This window comes from Mustelus asterias, chromosome 19 (assembly GCF_964213995.1).
Source record: "Mustelus asterias chromosome 19, sMusAst1.hap1.1, whole genome shotgun sequence".
Lineage (NCBI taxonomy): Eukaryota > Metazoa > Chordata > Chondrichthyes > Carcharhiniformes > Triakidae > Mustelus > Mustelus asterias.
Window position 1 is genome coordinate 38,969,700 of NC_135819.1, and position 17,890 is coordinate 38,987,589.

The 17,890-nt window shown below is 43.4% G+C and overlaps 1 protein-coding gene across 4 annotated transcripts in view; it reads right to left on the reverse strand.

The window, feature by feature from the left end:
• LOC144507892 (troponin T, slow skeletal muscle-like) overlaps window positions 1-17,890 on the reverse strand; it is a 69,986-nt gene that overhangs the window by 3,737 nt on the left and 48,359 nt on the right. For all 4 annotated transcript variants that reach the window (XM_078235365.1, XM_078235364.1, XM_078235363.1 and 1 more), the window contains exon 16: window positions 16,061-16,104. In XM_078235365.1, the coding sequence (XP_078091491.1) occupies window positions 16,061-16,104 (44 nt within the window). The remainder of the gene's footprint in view (window positions 1-16,060; window positions 16,105-17,890) is intronic.

Here is a 17,890-nt window from a genome sequence, read left to right on the forward strand (position 1 = left end):
CCAAACTAAACTTCTAAATCAGAGGCCACCCCGCCAATGATACAATGTGGGACCTGATCTTTGAAGGTTTCTTTTCAAAGTCCTGGACTGTGCGGTGGAGAAAGCCGCCATTGATGTCGGCAGTTTCGATCCCACTTTTCCCACCTGCTGTCGGTCTTTGCCGATTTCCTGGAAAATCTCAGCCCTGAATTTTTTGGTAATGATTAGTAAAGATGTACTAAACTAAAAAAAGTTAAGTTGTATTTACTGTTAACCTTCCATGATATTAGGACTTTTTGAAATGTATTCACTTTTGTAATGCAAATTATAAACTTGGTAGTCAATTCACACACAAGATCCCATAAACAGCAATTAAATAAAGAATCCCTACAGTACAGAAAGGGCCCATTCAGCCCATCGAGCCTACAACAACAATCCCACCCAGTCCCTACCCCCGTATTTACCCTGGTAATCCCCCTGACACTAAGGGACAATTTAGCATGGCCAATCAACCTAACCCGCACATCTTTGGACTGTGGGAAGGAACCGGAGGAAACCCACACAGACATGGGGAGAATGTGCAAACTCCACACTCCCAGGAATTGAACCTGGGTCCCAGGCGTCATGTGCCACCGTAAGATGATCAGATCATCTCTTTTAGAGGTCTTAGGTGTTGCCTGATGGATTATTCCTGGTCTTGGGGTCTTTTCCATCAGGCTGAAAAGGCAGATGATGCCTTGGTTTAAAGTCTTACCTGAATGACTCTCTTGGACAGTTGAGAGTGCCAATTCGATTACATGCTCAAATTTCTGGCTTGAACCCACAACTTTGACTCCAAGACTAGGAAGTCTACAGCAAACGATGACATCTAACAAGGTTTCACCTCTAGTATTACAGATCCACTTTGAAAATTCTGAAACCTACTTTTGTCTTCTCAACAGCACAAAATAAAAACACAACTATCCACCATAATAAAGTAAGAGACAGGGAGGAAGAACAGCAAACAGCACCAGACATCAGACTGCCATTTAACACAAGAGATAAAAGATATCCTCAAACTACCATTGATCAGAGCTATAATTGTGATTTAAGTACAATGGCTTGTCTGTAAAGTTTACTGCATTTATTGCTGGCTGCCAAACAAAGTTTAGTTGTGTAATTTAGAGCATATAACACAGGGAAAAGGAGTACTGTTGGGCATAAAATTAATTCTTCTAGTGGTTTTATTCAGGCCTACTTGTAGATTGTAGCGTGGGGCAGGGATGTTGGTGGATTGCTTCCCACAGGCCCACATCAAGCAGCAATGCCTTCTATGGAAGTCATTGAATGTGCACGATTATGTCATCAATAGGCTAATGCAGCACCAACATACTGGTCAACAAATATGCACAAAATGCCTTCCTTCTGCACTCTAGAAACAAGTGCACATTAAGCAAAAGGTCAACCAACAAGCAGCCATTTAGGTGCTTTCGACTGATGGAGGTGAAGTTGGTGGAAGGGCTGTGTTGAGTCTTTGGAGGAATCTGGGTTTTTTGCTGACCACAGAGAGGCAGAAAGTAACATTACCTTGCAAAGGTATCCACAATGGCCGCAAGGCCACTAACTCTGCAGCATGAGCAAGATAGGCAGAGAAGAGTGGAGGGCTCTCCTCATAAGGTTAGGGCCCAAGAGATAGAGCTTCAGGGCTGTTGGCAAGATGGGCCAAATGGCCTCCTCCTGCACTGTAACTTTTCTATGGTTTTATGTCTTCCAGGTACTCAACTCCAAATTGTGATGAGCTAGGAGCACTACCTCAGGAGGTTTTATTTCACTCTGGTGGTGCTACCCACTCACTCTGGCAGCTTAGTCTGGATGGCTTCCTATCCTCTGCCAGAAATATGATCTCCTTCCTGCCAGTACCTCTCCATGTGTCCATGACAACATCATTAAAGTGGGGAATGCTGTAATTGTGCTTTTAAGAGATGACATTACCAGAAGGGAACTATGTTATGTGATCAAGTCTTAGTTTCACTTTTGCTTTGAACAGAACTCTGCCAAGGCAGCGGGAAGTGTAGACAAAGCAGCCAGCAAAATTAAGGACCCCACGCACTCTGGACATTCTGTCTTCCACCTTCATCCATCGGGAAAAAGATACAAAAGTCTGAGGTCACGTACCAACCGACTCAAAAACAGTTTCTTCCCTTCTGCTGCCAGACTTTTGAATGGACTTACCTTGCATTAAGCTGAACTTTCTCTACACCCCCTAGTTATGACTGTAACACTACATTTTGCACTCTCTCGTTTCCTTCTCTATGAACGGTATGTTTTGTCTGTATAACGCGCAAGAAACAATACTTTTCACTGTATGCTAATACATGTGAAAATAATAAATCAAATAAATCAAATCAAACCAAACATACAAAAACAAAAAACACCCAGCAAATCTGACAGCACCTGTGGAGAGAGAACAGAGCTAACATTTCAAGTCCGGATTACTCACTGATGTCTTCGAGCTTTATCTCTATATAGAACGGTTCTCATCTGCCTTGTCTTAATAAACATGTTTCCCCAATCTGTCATGAGTGATTGGTGCCTTGTGCAGGAAATAAATCCAAGGTGTTGTATCATTATAATAACACAAGCATGGGTATCAGTAGTGGTAAGGAAGTGGCAGCAAGATTAAGTGCAGGTACAGTATGGTGAACAGCCTTAGATCATGCAACGTGGCATGAGAGGATCCTCGATATTTTGATCACGCCGCAACAAAGTTACGATATGGGATATTGGTGACTGTGAAGAAAAGCTTTGGAGACACAAGTCACTGAGCTTGTGCTCCAACAAAGAGCAAGTAAGCAGAAAGATGTCTCATGGTGAGATTGCAGCACATGGCTCTGTCTATTCTGTGGTCGGGACAGCGTCTCAAGAGGACTCGAACTGGGTTAAGTCAGTCGGGAAAGGTGAGCAACCAGGGTGTTGGCCAAATCAAAAGCAAGCAAGAGCAGAGTTTTAAAAAAGTCATAAAATCGTGCTAAAGAATGCTGCGATTAAAACAGATGGCTTCAGGAGCTGCTGACAAATAAGTCAAAGACACCGCGGGCGATTCCCCTATCCCACCGCGCTAATTTTTTACCACATGCGTTGCCGAGGCGCACGCATCTCCCAGCACCAGATATCCGGCGCAGTCATGACCATGCTGGAAACCAGCGGGAACAGCAGGTAAGTCATTCAAATCTAGTTAAATGTGATTATCGGCCCGGGACTGAAGTCTCCAGGCCTGCTAGCATCTCCCACCCTGCCAATACAATTTCACTTCAGCGGGTGCAGACCAGCTCCCCACTTTTGGGAAACTAGCGGCCCGACCCCACTGGAGTGAAGGGCCAGTTAGGCAATCAGGACCCCCCAGGGGGTTAGGCAGTGGAGGGGAAGGGGGGGTGGGGGTGGTGCCCCATGGGCATGTGCACCCGGGCAGTGCCAGCCTGCACCCTGGCACTGCCCTAGGGGCAAAGTGCCCATGCCCAGGGGGCATCTTGGCACTGCCCATCAGGCATGGTGCAGTGCCAAGGGGGTGGGGCCTCGCGGTCATTGTTTGGCGGGGGGGGGGCAGGGGGTCCCATTGTCATTCTGCATGGGAATCAATCGAGGCGAGAGAAAGGCCAGCGATTGGGGTGGATGATTGCCGGGTGGGAGGGGAAATCCTCACTGCTGGGGGAAAGGGGGCTGAAGATTGGGGCGCTCCTGGACTGGAGGGGTGGCGAGGTGTCAGGGCTGGCCCGGGAATGCTCATGGGGGCCTTGTTCTGTCCAGCCAACAATTGAGTTGGCCAGCAAAGTGCAGGCTGACAGTTTGGGGCCATTGCGCATGCGTAGAGTCCCGGAATGAATAGGCCCCGCCCCCCCAAGTTTTTAATGATATTCCCGATTGTGACCTCTGCATTGCATAGAGTGTGGGAGATTTGAGTCTGAACTCCCACTGAAAAAACAATCGTGATTTACACCAGTTTGCCCGCGCATTCAGCACTTTCACAAGAAAGTTCAGAGTTCCCCCGCTCCATGGTGCATTACAACCACAAAATGGCCTTGCGGACAGAGTTTCGGAAAAGTGAGGAAAAGAAGCTGTAATATTTATCTCAGGTACTATAGGAGGAGGAAAGTCAAAGGAATATTGTCAGTATGTCCACAAAAGTCCTCGGTCTGAATCAAGACCTATTATCCAAATTCAAAATATTTAAATAATGTACGGAGCTATGGTTTCTTGATTCAGGAGTGTCTGAACCAGACTAACAAGCCCAAAATATGTAGGATTGAAGGGCTACTCAAGGATGGACGCAAGTATGAATCAAATCTCAAAGGTCAACAAGAATTACAGATCCAAATTACAACCCCAATTGCTGATACACTCACTGGAAAACCCAAACTTAGCAAGGCAAGTGGAAAGTCTGGGCTTCTGTATGCATCAAGGAAGTGCCCAGCTTTTCATTAATTCTTCAAAGTTTGTGACAGAAAGGGCCATTGGCAATGACAATGCACAAGAGCAAAGGCTGATGAAGCTACAAAGAGCCATGCACCGATCCAAACACAATGGGTATCTTCAAGCAACATCCGGTATCCCATCAGAAATATGTACATAAAGTGACTGACAAACCAGGAAATGATGATAATGTGCATGATGAAGTGTGGTGAGTGCATGGTTCACACCATCAATCTCAAAGAACATAGAAAATTACAGCACAGCTCATGGAAAACAGATACTATCATACCATCCAAAGTGTTTGCCAAGATTCAAATTATCTGCCCTGAGAAAGCTGGTAATTATCCACCAGTGACCAAGATTGACACAGGGCAAGTGCCAACATACAATCTCTGAATTCTAAAAGACATGTATCACAGGGGGAAGGAGGGGGCATGACACAACCTACTACTATAAAACTTTCAGGAGTACAACAGTGCACTAATACTATGTGCAGGATCCATAGTCCTAGGGTGCAAGTACAATTAATCCTCTGGGTGTCACATCAAAATTCTACATTGTGAAAACCTAAGCCCAATGATTGCAGGTCTACGTGATGGCATACTTAGTAACAGTTAGTCAGACATCATAAGGTAGATCAGCCTCAAAAGGCTGCCATCACTTCAGGTCACAACCCAACACCAAAATATCCAGCATGTTGTGACAAAATTGGCAGTTTTAAAGGGAACTGCAACATTACACTTGCAGGAGAATGCATGCCCATTAACTGATCCACCATGTAAGTACAGAATCCATATATGAGACAAACTGACGGTTGAACTAGGCAAAATGGAGAAAGGGCATCTTTAGAAGAGTACAAGAGCTGACAGAATGGTGCACCTCAATTATGTATCATAAAGAAAGACAGATCATTGACACTATGCCTCGATCCATGGACCACATTACATGCACTGTATCAGGATGCATCAGTATCGCAGATGACATAACTGTTGAGAGACGAACAATGCAAGAACATGACCATAATCTGCACTTGTTGATATAAGCAGTATGTAATGGAGGATTGGTATTTAAATCTGAAATGCGACTTCAATATGCAGCAGATTAATTTATTCTGTTCTATTTATTAGTGCTGTCATATGGCCTGATCCAAGTAAAAAAGAGAATATTCAGGCCTTAGCAATTCTTTGAAGATGTCAAGGTCTCTTTAATTTCTTGTCTTTATTCCCAATTACACTCAAAAATCTTCATTGCTCAGGGAATTGTTGAAAAAACAAATGCGTTTCCTGTGGCATGGAAGACAACTAATAAGCTCGGAGATACTCATTACCAGAAGCACCAATAATGCAATTTTACGATCCTAGGGAGAAAACGGTCCTGAAGATAAATGCTCTGCGGAAAGATCTGGGAGTAAGCATACTGCAAAATGGCAAACCAATAGCATTTGCTTCAAAATCTCTGTCCATAATGCGAATGAGCAGGAAACAGCCTTAATGTTTGGAATCATGAGTTTTCATACATATTTATTTGGGAAACGATTTGTGGCAGAGCCTGACCACAAGGCACTGGAAATAACTTGGTAAAACCATTGACAAGTGCACCACCAAGATTCCAGCATCTTGATAAAGATTCAAGGTTAAGACTGTGTGATTAGGTAACTTGATCACATCGGATACACTTAGCAGATTGCCTAACCCAACAAGAGGATTAAGATCTACAAGTTGACTTCATTGACATTGAATTTGAAGGTGCTCTCCAAATTGATCTGGTACATTTTATACAAGGTAAATGCTGGCAGCTATAAGAAGAAATGGCAGAAGGTTCTACACTGCAGAAACTATGGAAAACTATCATTGAAGAATGGCCTGATTCAATTCAACGGGTTTGATTCTCCCAAATAAATTCTAGGTGTTGGATTCGCGTAAAAACTGGAGTAAATCCTGCTGGTTTTCTCAGCAGGAGTTTGAAAATGAATCTCCCACACTCTGTGCACTGCAGACTGCACGAGGGTAAATCAGTCCAAAAATCAGTAGGCGGGGCCTAAACCCATCCAAGCAGCCAGCAGCATTGCGCTGAGTGGGCCACTGCACATGTACCAATCTGCCATACTGGAGATCGGCTAGCCAACCCCGCAATCTCCACATTACTGGCTGTGGAAGCCCTCCACCCCCTGATCACTGGTCTCCTGGTTCCGATCTCCTGATCCCGATCTCCTGATCCCCTCTCCCTATTGGCATCACCCCCCCCCCCACCCCCCCCCCCGGTCCCCCCAGTCTCAACACCCCCCATCCTATAGCCCCAACCCTCCCCACCTCGATGTCCAGCCCCGATCACTGGATTCTCCCCATGTCTGCGTGGGTTTCCTCGGGGTGCTCCAGTTTCCTCCCACAGTCCAAGGACGCGCTGGTTAGGTGAATTGGCCATTCTAAATTCTCCCTCCGCATACCTGAACAGGCACCAGAGTGTGATGACTAGGGGAATTTCACAGTAACTTCATTGCAGTGTGAATGTAAGCCTACTTGTGATTAATAAATAAACTTTATAGTTTACTTTTCCCTCCCTCTGTCACCAAGCCCGAGTGCAGAGTAAGCGGGATCTCCCACCACGATTGCCCCCAACCCCCCCAGAGACCCCACCCCCAGCAGGCCCTGCCCCCTCTGGCCCTCCCCCCTTGGCACTGCCTGATGCCTGGCAGGCAGGGCCAAGGTGCCAGGCCAAGGGTGCACACCCAGCCCTTACCCCTGACCTCCTGGGAGGCCTCCACGGCCCCCTTTCACTCCAATGAGGCTAGACCACCAACTCCCCGTTTGTGGGGAGTTGTTGTAAACCCCGCTGGAGTGAAACACTCATGGTAGGGGTGGGGAGACGCCAGACTGAAGTCTCCAGGCCCGCTAATCACGTGGAAATGCTCATCTACATAATTTATTCAGCTTTGCACCGATTTTTGGCGCAGAGCTGACAATGCCAGAAATCCAGCGGCCAGAGATGCATGGAGGTCTACGGCCCCCTGTGGGGAGCCCCCTAACACACCCTCTGCTTGAGACTCCTGATCTGCTGGATTGCTAGAGCAGCACAGTGGCCTGGGACAATCGCCCCCAACATGTGACACCATTTCTGTTTGGTAGAATGAGCTACGCATTTCATGGGGAGTCAATTTTAAACACAGGTTGGTCATCATACAACTTGGTATTCTTCAAGAACTTCATCACTCACATATGGGCACAGATTGAATGAGACAGTCTATTGTTCTGGTATGAACAATGACATTGAAGTCGTCATCAAGAAGCACAAGGTTTGACAAGAGCATATGGGCAAGCACTACCGATTCCACATGAAGTTCCTACCTATTCATTGTTCAAAAGTGCACCCAACCTCTCATGTCCATAGCACTGATTTCATCGCCAGCGGTGATTACTTTACCAAGTATTTTATCATTTGACAATTGCACATGAAGCACAACTGTGATGCACACTCCAGTGTTTGTATGCCATGAGATATCGTCATGGCAATCGTTTGCAATTTATTGGTGAGTCATTTCAGATGTGTGAGAGTGTTAATCACACTGCTTCTTCTCATTACCCTGGACCTAATAGCCTAGCTGAACAAATGAATTGCACAGTGAAATCCCTAATTCGCAAATGTAGACAGACCCCAAGCAAGATCTTCATATTGCAATGTTACATCTGAGAGTGATGGCTTTAAGTGCAATTATTCCATCACCAGCAGAGCTCACAGTTGGCTACCTACTCTCACCCATTCTATTTCTCAGAAACTAGAGAGCAACTTTTAAAACTACAAAGAAGATGATCAACATGCACAATAAAAATGCAGGTACAATGTTGTAAGTTTACTATCGGGCTATCAAGTTCACATCCAAGGCCCCACAGAAAGTACGTGGCAACAGGGCAAGGTGACAAGTATTTGTTCAGACCCAAGGTCCTGTGAAGTCCTTACACAGAATGGTGCAACAGAGTCCCAACCGAGGACAAATCAGATCCATTCCAGGCCCTCAACCACTGTACAGTCCTATTGCATCTAGGACAAGATCCCAAATGCAACCAGGAACAATACCCAAGAATGAAAATGGCACAGATCACTGTGAACAATTAATGAAACCTCCAGATAAGGTTATCATTACAAGATCTGGCCATTGTAGTACATTACCTTTCCATTTTAGATTTTCACCGATGAATCAGTGCTGTGCAACTATTTAATGGTGACGTGAGATAAACATGCATTGCAAATAGGTATACTTCTTTTGAAAGAAGGGAGAAAGTATCTTTAAAAAAGGAAGGGAGATGTGATATACCTTAAAGGGTTAGCAGCGTGACATCAATAGAAAGTAAATGTGGCGTGATCTAGGGCGGGATTTTATGGCCTTGCTCAACCTGAGACCAGAAAATCCAGCCCAAGGTTAATAGACATTTCCATTGTCCGCCCCTCGCCTGCTCCGATTCTGTGGTGGACAGGGCAGTAGAATTTTGGCGCTAGTCTCAGTTTCACTTTTGCTTTAAGCAGAGCACACACACAGAACTCTGATATCTTCAATCTTTATTCCAATATATAACTGTTCTTATGTTACTAATCTTATTAAAAGGAACCCACAACATGTTAATCCAATTTCTTGAGAGTGATCCATGCCTTGTTTCTTTTTTTTTACAGTAAATAAGCCCAAAGTATGATATCTTTATAATAACATGACAGGGAACCCTTTCCTCCCCGGTGCACCACTGGCACTCAATAGTAAATATCAATTATCCAGCAGTCTGCAGTGCATTGCTGCAACTTCTCTTCTATATGGACTATGTCTTTTAAAAGGGAAGGCTGCCTACAGCAATGTTACTGAATCCGCTAGAGTGTATAGTGGGGCTCAGCATAGAAATAGAGTTCAGGGCTGCATCAGGCCATTCCTGGCCATGCCACTATCAGGGGAATGAGCTGGGCAATTGAAATTTGGGTCTTTCACACCTAGTTTCCAGCAGAGCACATTCTGAATTGTGAAACCGATGCCCAAAAATTGGGGCCAATGGATTTGACGCCTGCTGTGTTTTCAGGACAGAGTTATAATAGTATTTTTAAAAATGTTCCTGTGAAATGTAAAAAAATATATACTTTTTTGTTCCAAAAGTTAGCATTTATCCAATTAAACTTCTACATTGGATCTACAGGAACGCCAAAAAACATTGAATTAAGATGATTATGCTATCCTGTGAACTTCTTCCAACCATAACTGAATGCCTTTGGAATCACAGTTCAAATCATGTCCCTCTCTGGATGCTTATCTTTGATAACGTTAAGGCAACTCTGAACTTGAACAACCCACAAAATAACTCTGCCTACGTGGAAACTGCAGGGTCATGTTTAAGCATGAAAACAACTGACACACAGACCTGTTGTGTTAATCTGCTTATTCAGGTTGTGAATTGTTGAAAATCTTTAAAGTATGTATTTTTTATTATTATTCTTACTTTTCCTTCATTTTCTCTCTCTTATTCTTTTCCTCCTTATATTTCTTTTTTTTAAAAACCTGATTTGACTTCAAATTCACCAACTCTAATTCACCTTCCTTCCCAATCATTTCTCTGTATATTTCTCAATCTCGTTGTGTTAAGGCAATGCACTGTTTGCCCCATTATTCACTGAGGATGTCCTGTGCTCCCTTCCTGTGATTTTGTCAGCTGTCAGTTAAAAGTGGGCAAAAAAATTTTTTTTAAACACCTAAACACGCACAAACAAGTCTAACAGGGCACACTCCAGCAATAATGTTCCCAATTAATGGGACACTCACACACTATAATAATGGATCTTTATTTGTCCCTTAAGAATACAACAATAATGTTCTACATGCTTGGCTAGCTCGGTAGTTTTGATTAAATTTTTTTTTGAAAAGGTTGAAAAATTTAAACTTGCACTGACATGTTAAGCTCTTCAAGAACCCATACTTAACTGGGAGCCAGCAGAATTTAAGCTATGCTGTTGTGGCTGTTTAGAAAATATTTTACATAGCAATGAATACGCAGGTTAACACAAACAAAGATTTTTGATTTTCAACAAGTTATATTATTTGATTTTAAATAAACATTTCTTCAAGAACATTGAGAATATAAATATAAAAGGGATTGAAATAAAATATAAAAGGGATTCTTTAGTTGCTGGGTCAAAATTCTGGAGCTCCCTTCCTAACAGCACTGTGGGTGTATCTACACCACATGGACTGCAGTGGTTCAAGGTGGCTCATTACCACCTTCTCAAGAGCAATTAGGGATAGACGGGAGGTGCTGGTTCCTTGTTTTCTGTCTCTCTCCTTCATTCAGTGTTACATTTCCTAACTTGTCAAACTTAAAGTTTTTTATTATTGTCACAAGTAGGCTTACATTAACACTACAATGAAGTTGTGAAAATTCCCTAGTTGCCGCACTCCGGCGCCTGTTCGGGTACAGTAAGGGAGAATTTAGCATGGCCAATGAACCTAACCAGCACGTCTTTCGGACTGTGGGAGAAAACCGGAGCACTTTACAAACATTGCCTATAAATGTGAATTTGTTTATTTACCTGAATTTTTAATGAAGCTTTACAACAACATTCAAAGTAGGAAAACCATGTTGTTGCTTATCAACAAGGGACCCACAGAGAGAAAATGCAGTTTTCAGTTCAGCTGGAAGCAGCATTCCATAGAAACTGCGGGAACAGACAGAAAACAAGTCCCAAAGTAAAGAACAGAAATGTTCCAAAACCAGGGACGGTCAGGAACAATATCCCAACAAGCCAGTAAAGGAAAGGAACAAGGACAGAGATTGTGTCAGCTCCCGTTCAATGAAGGCAAGAGTGAGGAGCAGAAGAGAAAGGGCTTTGAGGTAAAGGACAAAGTTATAGGAAGCAGATGTAAAGCAATGTAGACTAGTGAAAAGCCAAAAGATCCACAGAGACCAAAGGTTTGTGACTTCTTATTAAGGGCCTATGATGCAGTGGTCTGCTGAGTATCTGAGAGTTTTTGTGAAAGGCGAAGCTTGAACTCATGTGGCAATCCAGAGGAAAGGAACAGCAGGAGAAGGTGGATCCTTGCTGGAGGCATGAGAGAAAGTGCCGCTTAGGAGAAGACTCTAACACATGTTCTTCGAGAGTGGTGATGAGAAACCCTCATGTCAAAAGACAGTGACAGTGAGACCAGTTGGCTCACGGTGTGACAAACATCTGGGGGGACTGAGGAGAAATCTGCAGAAATAGTTTTGGGTGGCATTTGCCACTTGATTTCGGTGTGTGGGGTACCTGACCACATTTTACCTCTGTATTTACGTCGACTATGTACTTATTGAGAATGTTAGAGTAGAAGATATACCTGAAAGTTCAGTAACAGTATAGTCAGGGTGAAGGAATGGTGCATTATAGTTCATCTTTTCTTATTTAATAAATGTTAAAAGTTCGTCAGCAGTCTCTGCGATTCTGTTCAGTACCAACACTCCACGGCGGGAGAATTTTGCATCCACATTTGACGCAAGTGCAAAATCCCACAAGAGCTGGAAAATGAGAATCTCGGAGGCGGGATCTCGGTTTCACATTTTCCCCTCACCAATGACAGAATGAACCTCCCACCCAGGAAGTTCAGGAACCTCATTTCAATATGTTAACATCGCATTAGCGGGCTTCCTGCCATGTTATCCCCCCACATTAGGGATTTCCCCCTTGCTGACGTAATGTCACATTGGTGAGGTATACAACTGCTTTTGTTTAAAATGAGAACCAGGCAAAGGGAACCTGCCAGGGGTGCACTGCCAAGTATAGCCCCCCAGGAAGAAAGGGACATGGCCGGGCACAACCCCCAGCTGTGCCGGGAAAGGGGTGCTTCAGCTGGGGAGGTCCATGCGAGGGAGCTCTGTTTGGTGGGGGGGGGGGGGGGGGGGGGGGGGGGGCAGGGTCCCTGTATTCTAGGGAGGGAGGGGTGGGGAGGGTTCCATGAGGGCATGGGCATGTGCATGGGGGAGGCAGGGGGGTGCTATCCATCTCCATGGAGGGTAAATTCTTTAAGATCGGGCGCCCTTAGCCAACATGGCTGGTTCTATCAGGCCCCACCAGCTTAACAGCGTGAGAACTGATTCCAGCTTTCTTTTTGACCAAGTGCTGGAAAATATGGAGAGAAAAGACAACTGTGCAGCTGGCGACCTGCACACCGGTTTTCTTACCTGGTCCTACACTTAGAAGAAAAATTGAAAATTTCACCCCATGCATTTAAACAAAAATACATGTTAGCATCTATTAAGTCGGGTCCTACCCTGGGACAGTGATATCAACTGGGATCGTAACACAAGCGATAGAATCAACACTCCTTTAGGATCCACTGTTAAAGCACAAGGAGGCCACTGTATCATGATGTGGTAAGATAGTCGCAGGCTTAACAATCCCAATATCATTGTATATAGAAAAAGGCTTTTAAATACCGCTCAAGGCTATTCTTCTTTCACTACCATCAGATTTAATAAAATGCCAATACGCTTTGATCCTCTATTCAGCTCAATATTGATGCACTTCCTTCAAAATAAAGGTAGCTATTGATCCAGGAATACTTATTTTCCTGTTGATGTATGCATTAAGCACAGGTGATAAAGTCGCTGAAGTTGCCCACAGATCAGAATATATAAAGTCAGGATTTAGGTTTAGGCTGGTAAAAGTTAGGCAGTGTTTTCCACATGGTAATGGAACCATTGCTCACAATTTACATAAACGATCTGGATTCCGGACTTCGGAATACAATTTCAAAATTTACTGACGACACCAAATTTGGGGCATGGTCAGTTCCGCTCCCTTCTATTGTGGGCCGCCTTGTCATGCAAGAGAGAAGTCAGTGGTTGTGTAGTGTTGTGTTTGGGTGATGAATTACCATTACTGAATAGTTGGGGGTATGTGAAGCCAGTGAGAGTGGGTGTGAGGTTTACAGGCTTGGCAAATGTGTGTGATGGTGAGGTCGAGTAATTGGGTGTCAGGCATGAATCACATATGCCATTGAATAGAGCTGGATGGGTGCATGGAGGAGCACGAGAGGTTAGCCGTGTGATGCATAGCAGATGTCATCTGCCGATACATTCACTGACCTTGAGCACCCACAGATGGTCAATGGCTTCCTGTGGGATTGCTGCAAGGTCCTTGGAATTGACCTCCTCCCACTCTCTTCTGAGGGTGGTCATTAAGAGCCTCCTGCCATCTTGTAGAATCATGACATCTCTTCCCCACTGCCTACCTCCCCCACTAATGGCTTCAGTGCTTCATCAGTCACCCCAAAACCCTCTTTCTCTGTTCTCGTGTTCCATTTTGAGATTTTATGGGATAGTCTTTGAGCAAGTCAGCAGAGATAACTCCCCTGCTCTTAACCGAAATAGTGGAATCTCATACATCCATTCCAGAGGACTGATTAGTTCTCAGTTTTAACATCTCATCTGAAAGATGGCACCTCCCACAGTGCAGCACTGACTCAGTACTGCACTCTGTTGATCTTTATATTTTTCAAACAGACATCCTGAATTGGGTCTTGAACTCACAACCTTCTGAAGAAGAGGTGAGAGTATGACTAACTGAGTCGCAGCTGACACTGAACTTATTATACATAGCTATCATTTAAATGGTTGGTCTCATTGAGAACAACTGTAAGGGGAGATTTGTTCTGGTTGCTGTGTGGTGATGTTAAGACAGCAAGAACATAAAAAATAGGAAGAGGAGGCCACAAGACCCCTTGCAACTGTTCCAGCATTTAATAAGGTGATGGATAATCTTCTAGTTTAACTTTGCTTTTCCACTCTATCACCATATAATAACTCCAGGAGTCGGCTGTGAAGGAACTGTGCTTTTATTGCACAAAATGAAAATAAATAATAACCACAAGATTGTGGTGAGCACAACAGCTCCCAACCAGGACTAAATGGATAATGGACCCACTCATGGTCTCGCTTTATACAGGCATATGAGCTCCACCTGGTTGGCCACTTACAAATCCTCAGGGAGCTCGTATTCAATGTGCTCAACTGGGAGGTCAATTAGTGACTCGCCATACAGATCATGGAGGTTATCACACACCATTGCCGGAATTCTACCGCCCCACCTGGCACGGAATCAGGGCGGGCGAGGGGCAGATAACAGAAATGTCCATTGATCTCAGGCAGGAATTTCCAATCTTGCTCAAGTGAGGCCGTAAAATAGCACCCCATACCTCTTGATTTCCTGTAGTCCCCAAAAACCAATTGATCTTCGTCTTCAAAGTTATCAGTGGCATCATTCTACCACTCTTATGATAGAGAATTTTAGTAATTCACAAACTTCTGAGTAAAGAAATATCTCCACATCTCAGAAATGGCCAACACCTTATCCTAAGACCATGACCCCCTAGTCCTAGGCAATCCAACCAGTGAAAACAGCTTCAACGTATCTATTCACGAGGCCCTCTCAGAATTATACGCTTTCTATGTCTATAAATATAGACATACAAATGCACTCAAGAAGGTTTCCTCCCGTTGATATTTCTGGCAAGATCACAAAATACATTCACTTACAATTCTTCCAAAATTCCAAACAGAGAAAATCTTCTCAATTGTATTTACAATGTAATTTACAAAACAACTACATACAATAGTGTCGCTGTTCTTAAAGGAAGTTAAAGCTGATGGTTATTTGGATGGCTGGGGATCGGAGTGGGTGGGTGGTAATCAATTCAAGTGTTAAAACCTAAAATTTCATTTGCTTCAAATAAATGATTATGGTTTTGACCTGGCTAACTTGTGGAGCTCGCTTTTGACAATAAAGTCTGAACACTGGTGTACAGCTCATTTCATACTTTTTATCAAAATTGTATATCCATTGGAAATGCTTTTTTGTTTCAATACATAGATAATGATTGATCTGCACTGTTACCTAAAATAATCTGAACTCTCACAAATTAAATAATTAGGAGATTTGAAAGGCACTGGGTGGAATTTTCTGTCCCTGCCTGCCATTGGGATCATCCAGTCCTGCCGAAAGTCAATGGATTTTTTGCTGGGCCACCGAATTTCCCTACAGTGGGTCATGCCATGGCAAAGCCAGCAAATCCTAGCCACTGCATCATCTGTAAACAACATCGGGGAGGCAGTGGTGTGGTTGCGGGACAAGTAATCCAGAGACCTGGGTTCAAAGTCCACCCTGGCAGATGGTAAAATTTGAACATAAAACACCTGGAATTAAAAGTTTACTGATTACCATGAAACCATTGTCGATTGTCGTAAAACCCATCTGATTCATTAATGTCATCCTCACATGTGACTCCAGATCCACAGCAATGTGGTTGACTCTTAAAAGCCCTCAGGGATGAGCAATAAATGCTGGCCCAGCCAGCGATGCCCACATCCCATGAACAAATAAAAGAAAAAGGACGTCAGATTCAGCCAGGACACGTACAAATAACCATCTCCAGTTAAATGGATAAAATAGGAATGACTTCTATGTCCTGACTTTTATCTCCTGCCCAGCTGGCATTCTAGAGCTTTCAGTTTGTTGGTTCTTTTGAGGTTTTCTTGTTAATAATAGGAATGACTCAGATATCACTTCTGTGCGCACAAAACAGAAAGACACTAGACTGACACTCCTCTGACAGAAGGAAATTTCTGTTAGTGTTTTTACTTACAATTTTCCCATCTGCTCGTGGACTCGAATCTGCAGCACGTTGATCTAGAAATGACAATATTTGTAACAAGATTACTGTCCGATCTATAAATGCCTAGTGATTTGGGGATCTCAGATTAAAGTGCACAGCTAGAATGTATCTGAAAACAACTGTTTTGCTGTGTGCCTTCGTGTAGCGGTGTTCGGCTTCTAACTTAACCACTAAATCTTCTATGAAGACTAATATGCCCCAAGTTGAAAGGTGAACAATGTTTTCTCTTTTGGACATTTTTTTCCCCCCCAATTGTTAATCAAACACGCACAGCTCATTCCAGGAGTGAAAGTGAAAAAAAAATTAATATGTCCAAATGAACTTATCAGCAACCCAATCAATATTTGAAAACCTTTCATTTATACAGCACCTTTCATAGCCTCAGGAAATCCCGAAGTTCTTTACAACCAATGGTTACGTTTGAAGTGCCCTAGTCACTGTTGTCTCAGAGGAAGGAAACTTGGCCAATTTGTACCCAGCAAGATCTCACGAACCAAGGAATAAATGTTGGCCAGACCAATATTATAACCAGCAGTATTTCTGCAAACCTCAGAATATGAACTAATTATCATCCATAAATATAATCAAACATTTTTGCAGTGACACTTTTCCCTCATATGTTCATTTCTTCCACAGTTTTCTTATGCGAGTGAGTGTGAAGGGACACAGTTTAAATCAAGTGGTCTTCCATTTAAGATGGAGATGAGGAACATTTTTTTTCCCACTCAGGGCATCATTAGTCTGTGGAATTCACTTCCCCAGAGAGCAGTGGAGGCTGGATCACTGAACATTTTTAAGGCTGGGGTAGATAGACTGAATCTATAGATAGAAGATAGGAAAGTCGAATTGAGGTCACAGTCTGATACTCCAAGGGGCTGGAATGTCTACTCTTCCTCCTAATTTGTATGCTGATATGAGCCAGCCAGGCTATCCATGTTCATACAACTCGGCATTTATTGATAAAAATCACGCTTATTATGAGGCCAGGTGCGCTGAAACTATGACATAATTTTTTTCAATCCAGTTGACACAATGAGAAAAAAATATCCTTGTTCATTTCCATGCAGCTGATGTTACAATGATTAATTCTGAGCTGATAATAGCTTTGACTGTGGCCAGATGACTAGTAAGTATATAAAATAAACATCTGCACCAGAATTTCCTAACTAGGGCCTATTAATCGGAGTCGGAATCTGTAATTTGTGCTGCAGCTTCTTACACAACGCGGCTCTTTTTTGCTGGCCAATTCAAATTCCTAGTCCTGACACAACACTTTGAAGATGACAGGACAAGGTGAGGAGGCTGTTCCAGGAAAATGGGCTCAGGATAGAGGCAAAAGAATACAAAAGCAAAGATGTTCTGCTAAACCCTTATAAAAATCACCCATTTGGCCTCAGGTAGAATTGGGTGTTCGACTCAGGAAGGTGCCAAGCCCTTGACGAGGAAGCAGAGGTGATTTACTTATGTGTAGCCTTTTTATTGGAATGTGGGCACTGCTAGCATTTGTTACCCATCTCTAATTGCCCTTGAACTATAGCAATTATATCAGGGATGAGGGATTTCCAGTTTTGTGGTGAGATTAGAAAAACTGGCAAGAAAAAAATAAGTTTGGGGTGGATTTAATCAAGGTGTTCATAATTTATGTTGGGTTTTGGTGGTCATTTTTTTTTCTCTCTTTCTTAACGTTTCAGTGACAGGTTTGCTAACCAGAGGAGTTGGATTCAAGATAATTGGTGAAAGAAAGAGTAGGGGATTCAAGAAGAAACGCACCTACACAGCAGGTTGTTATGAAGTGAAATG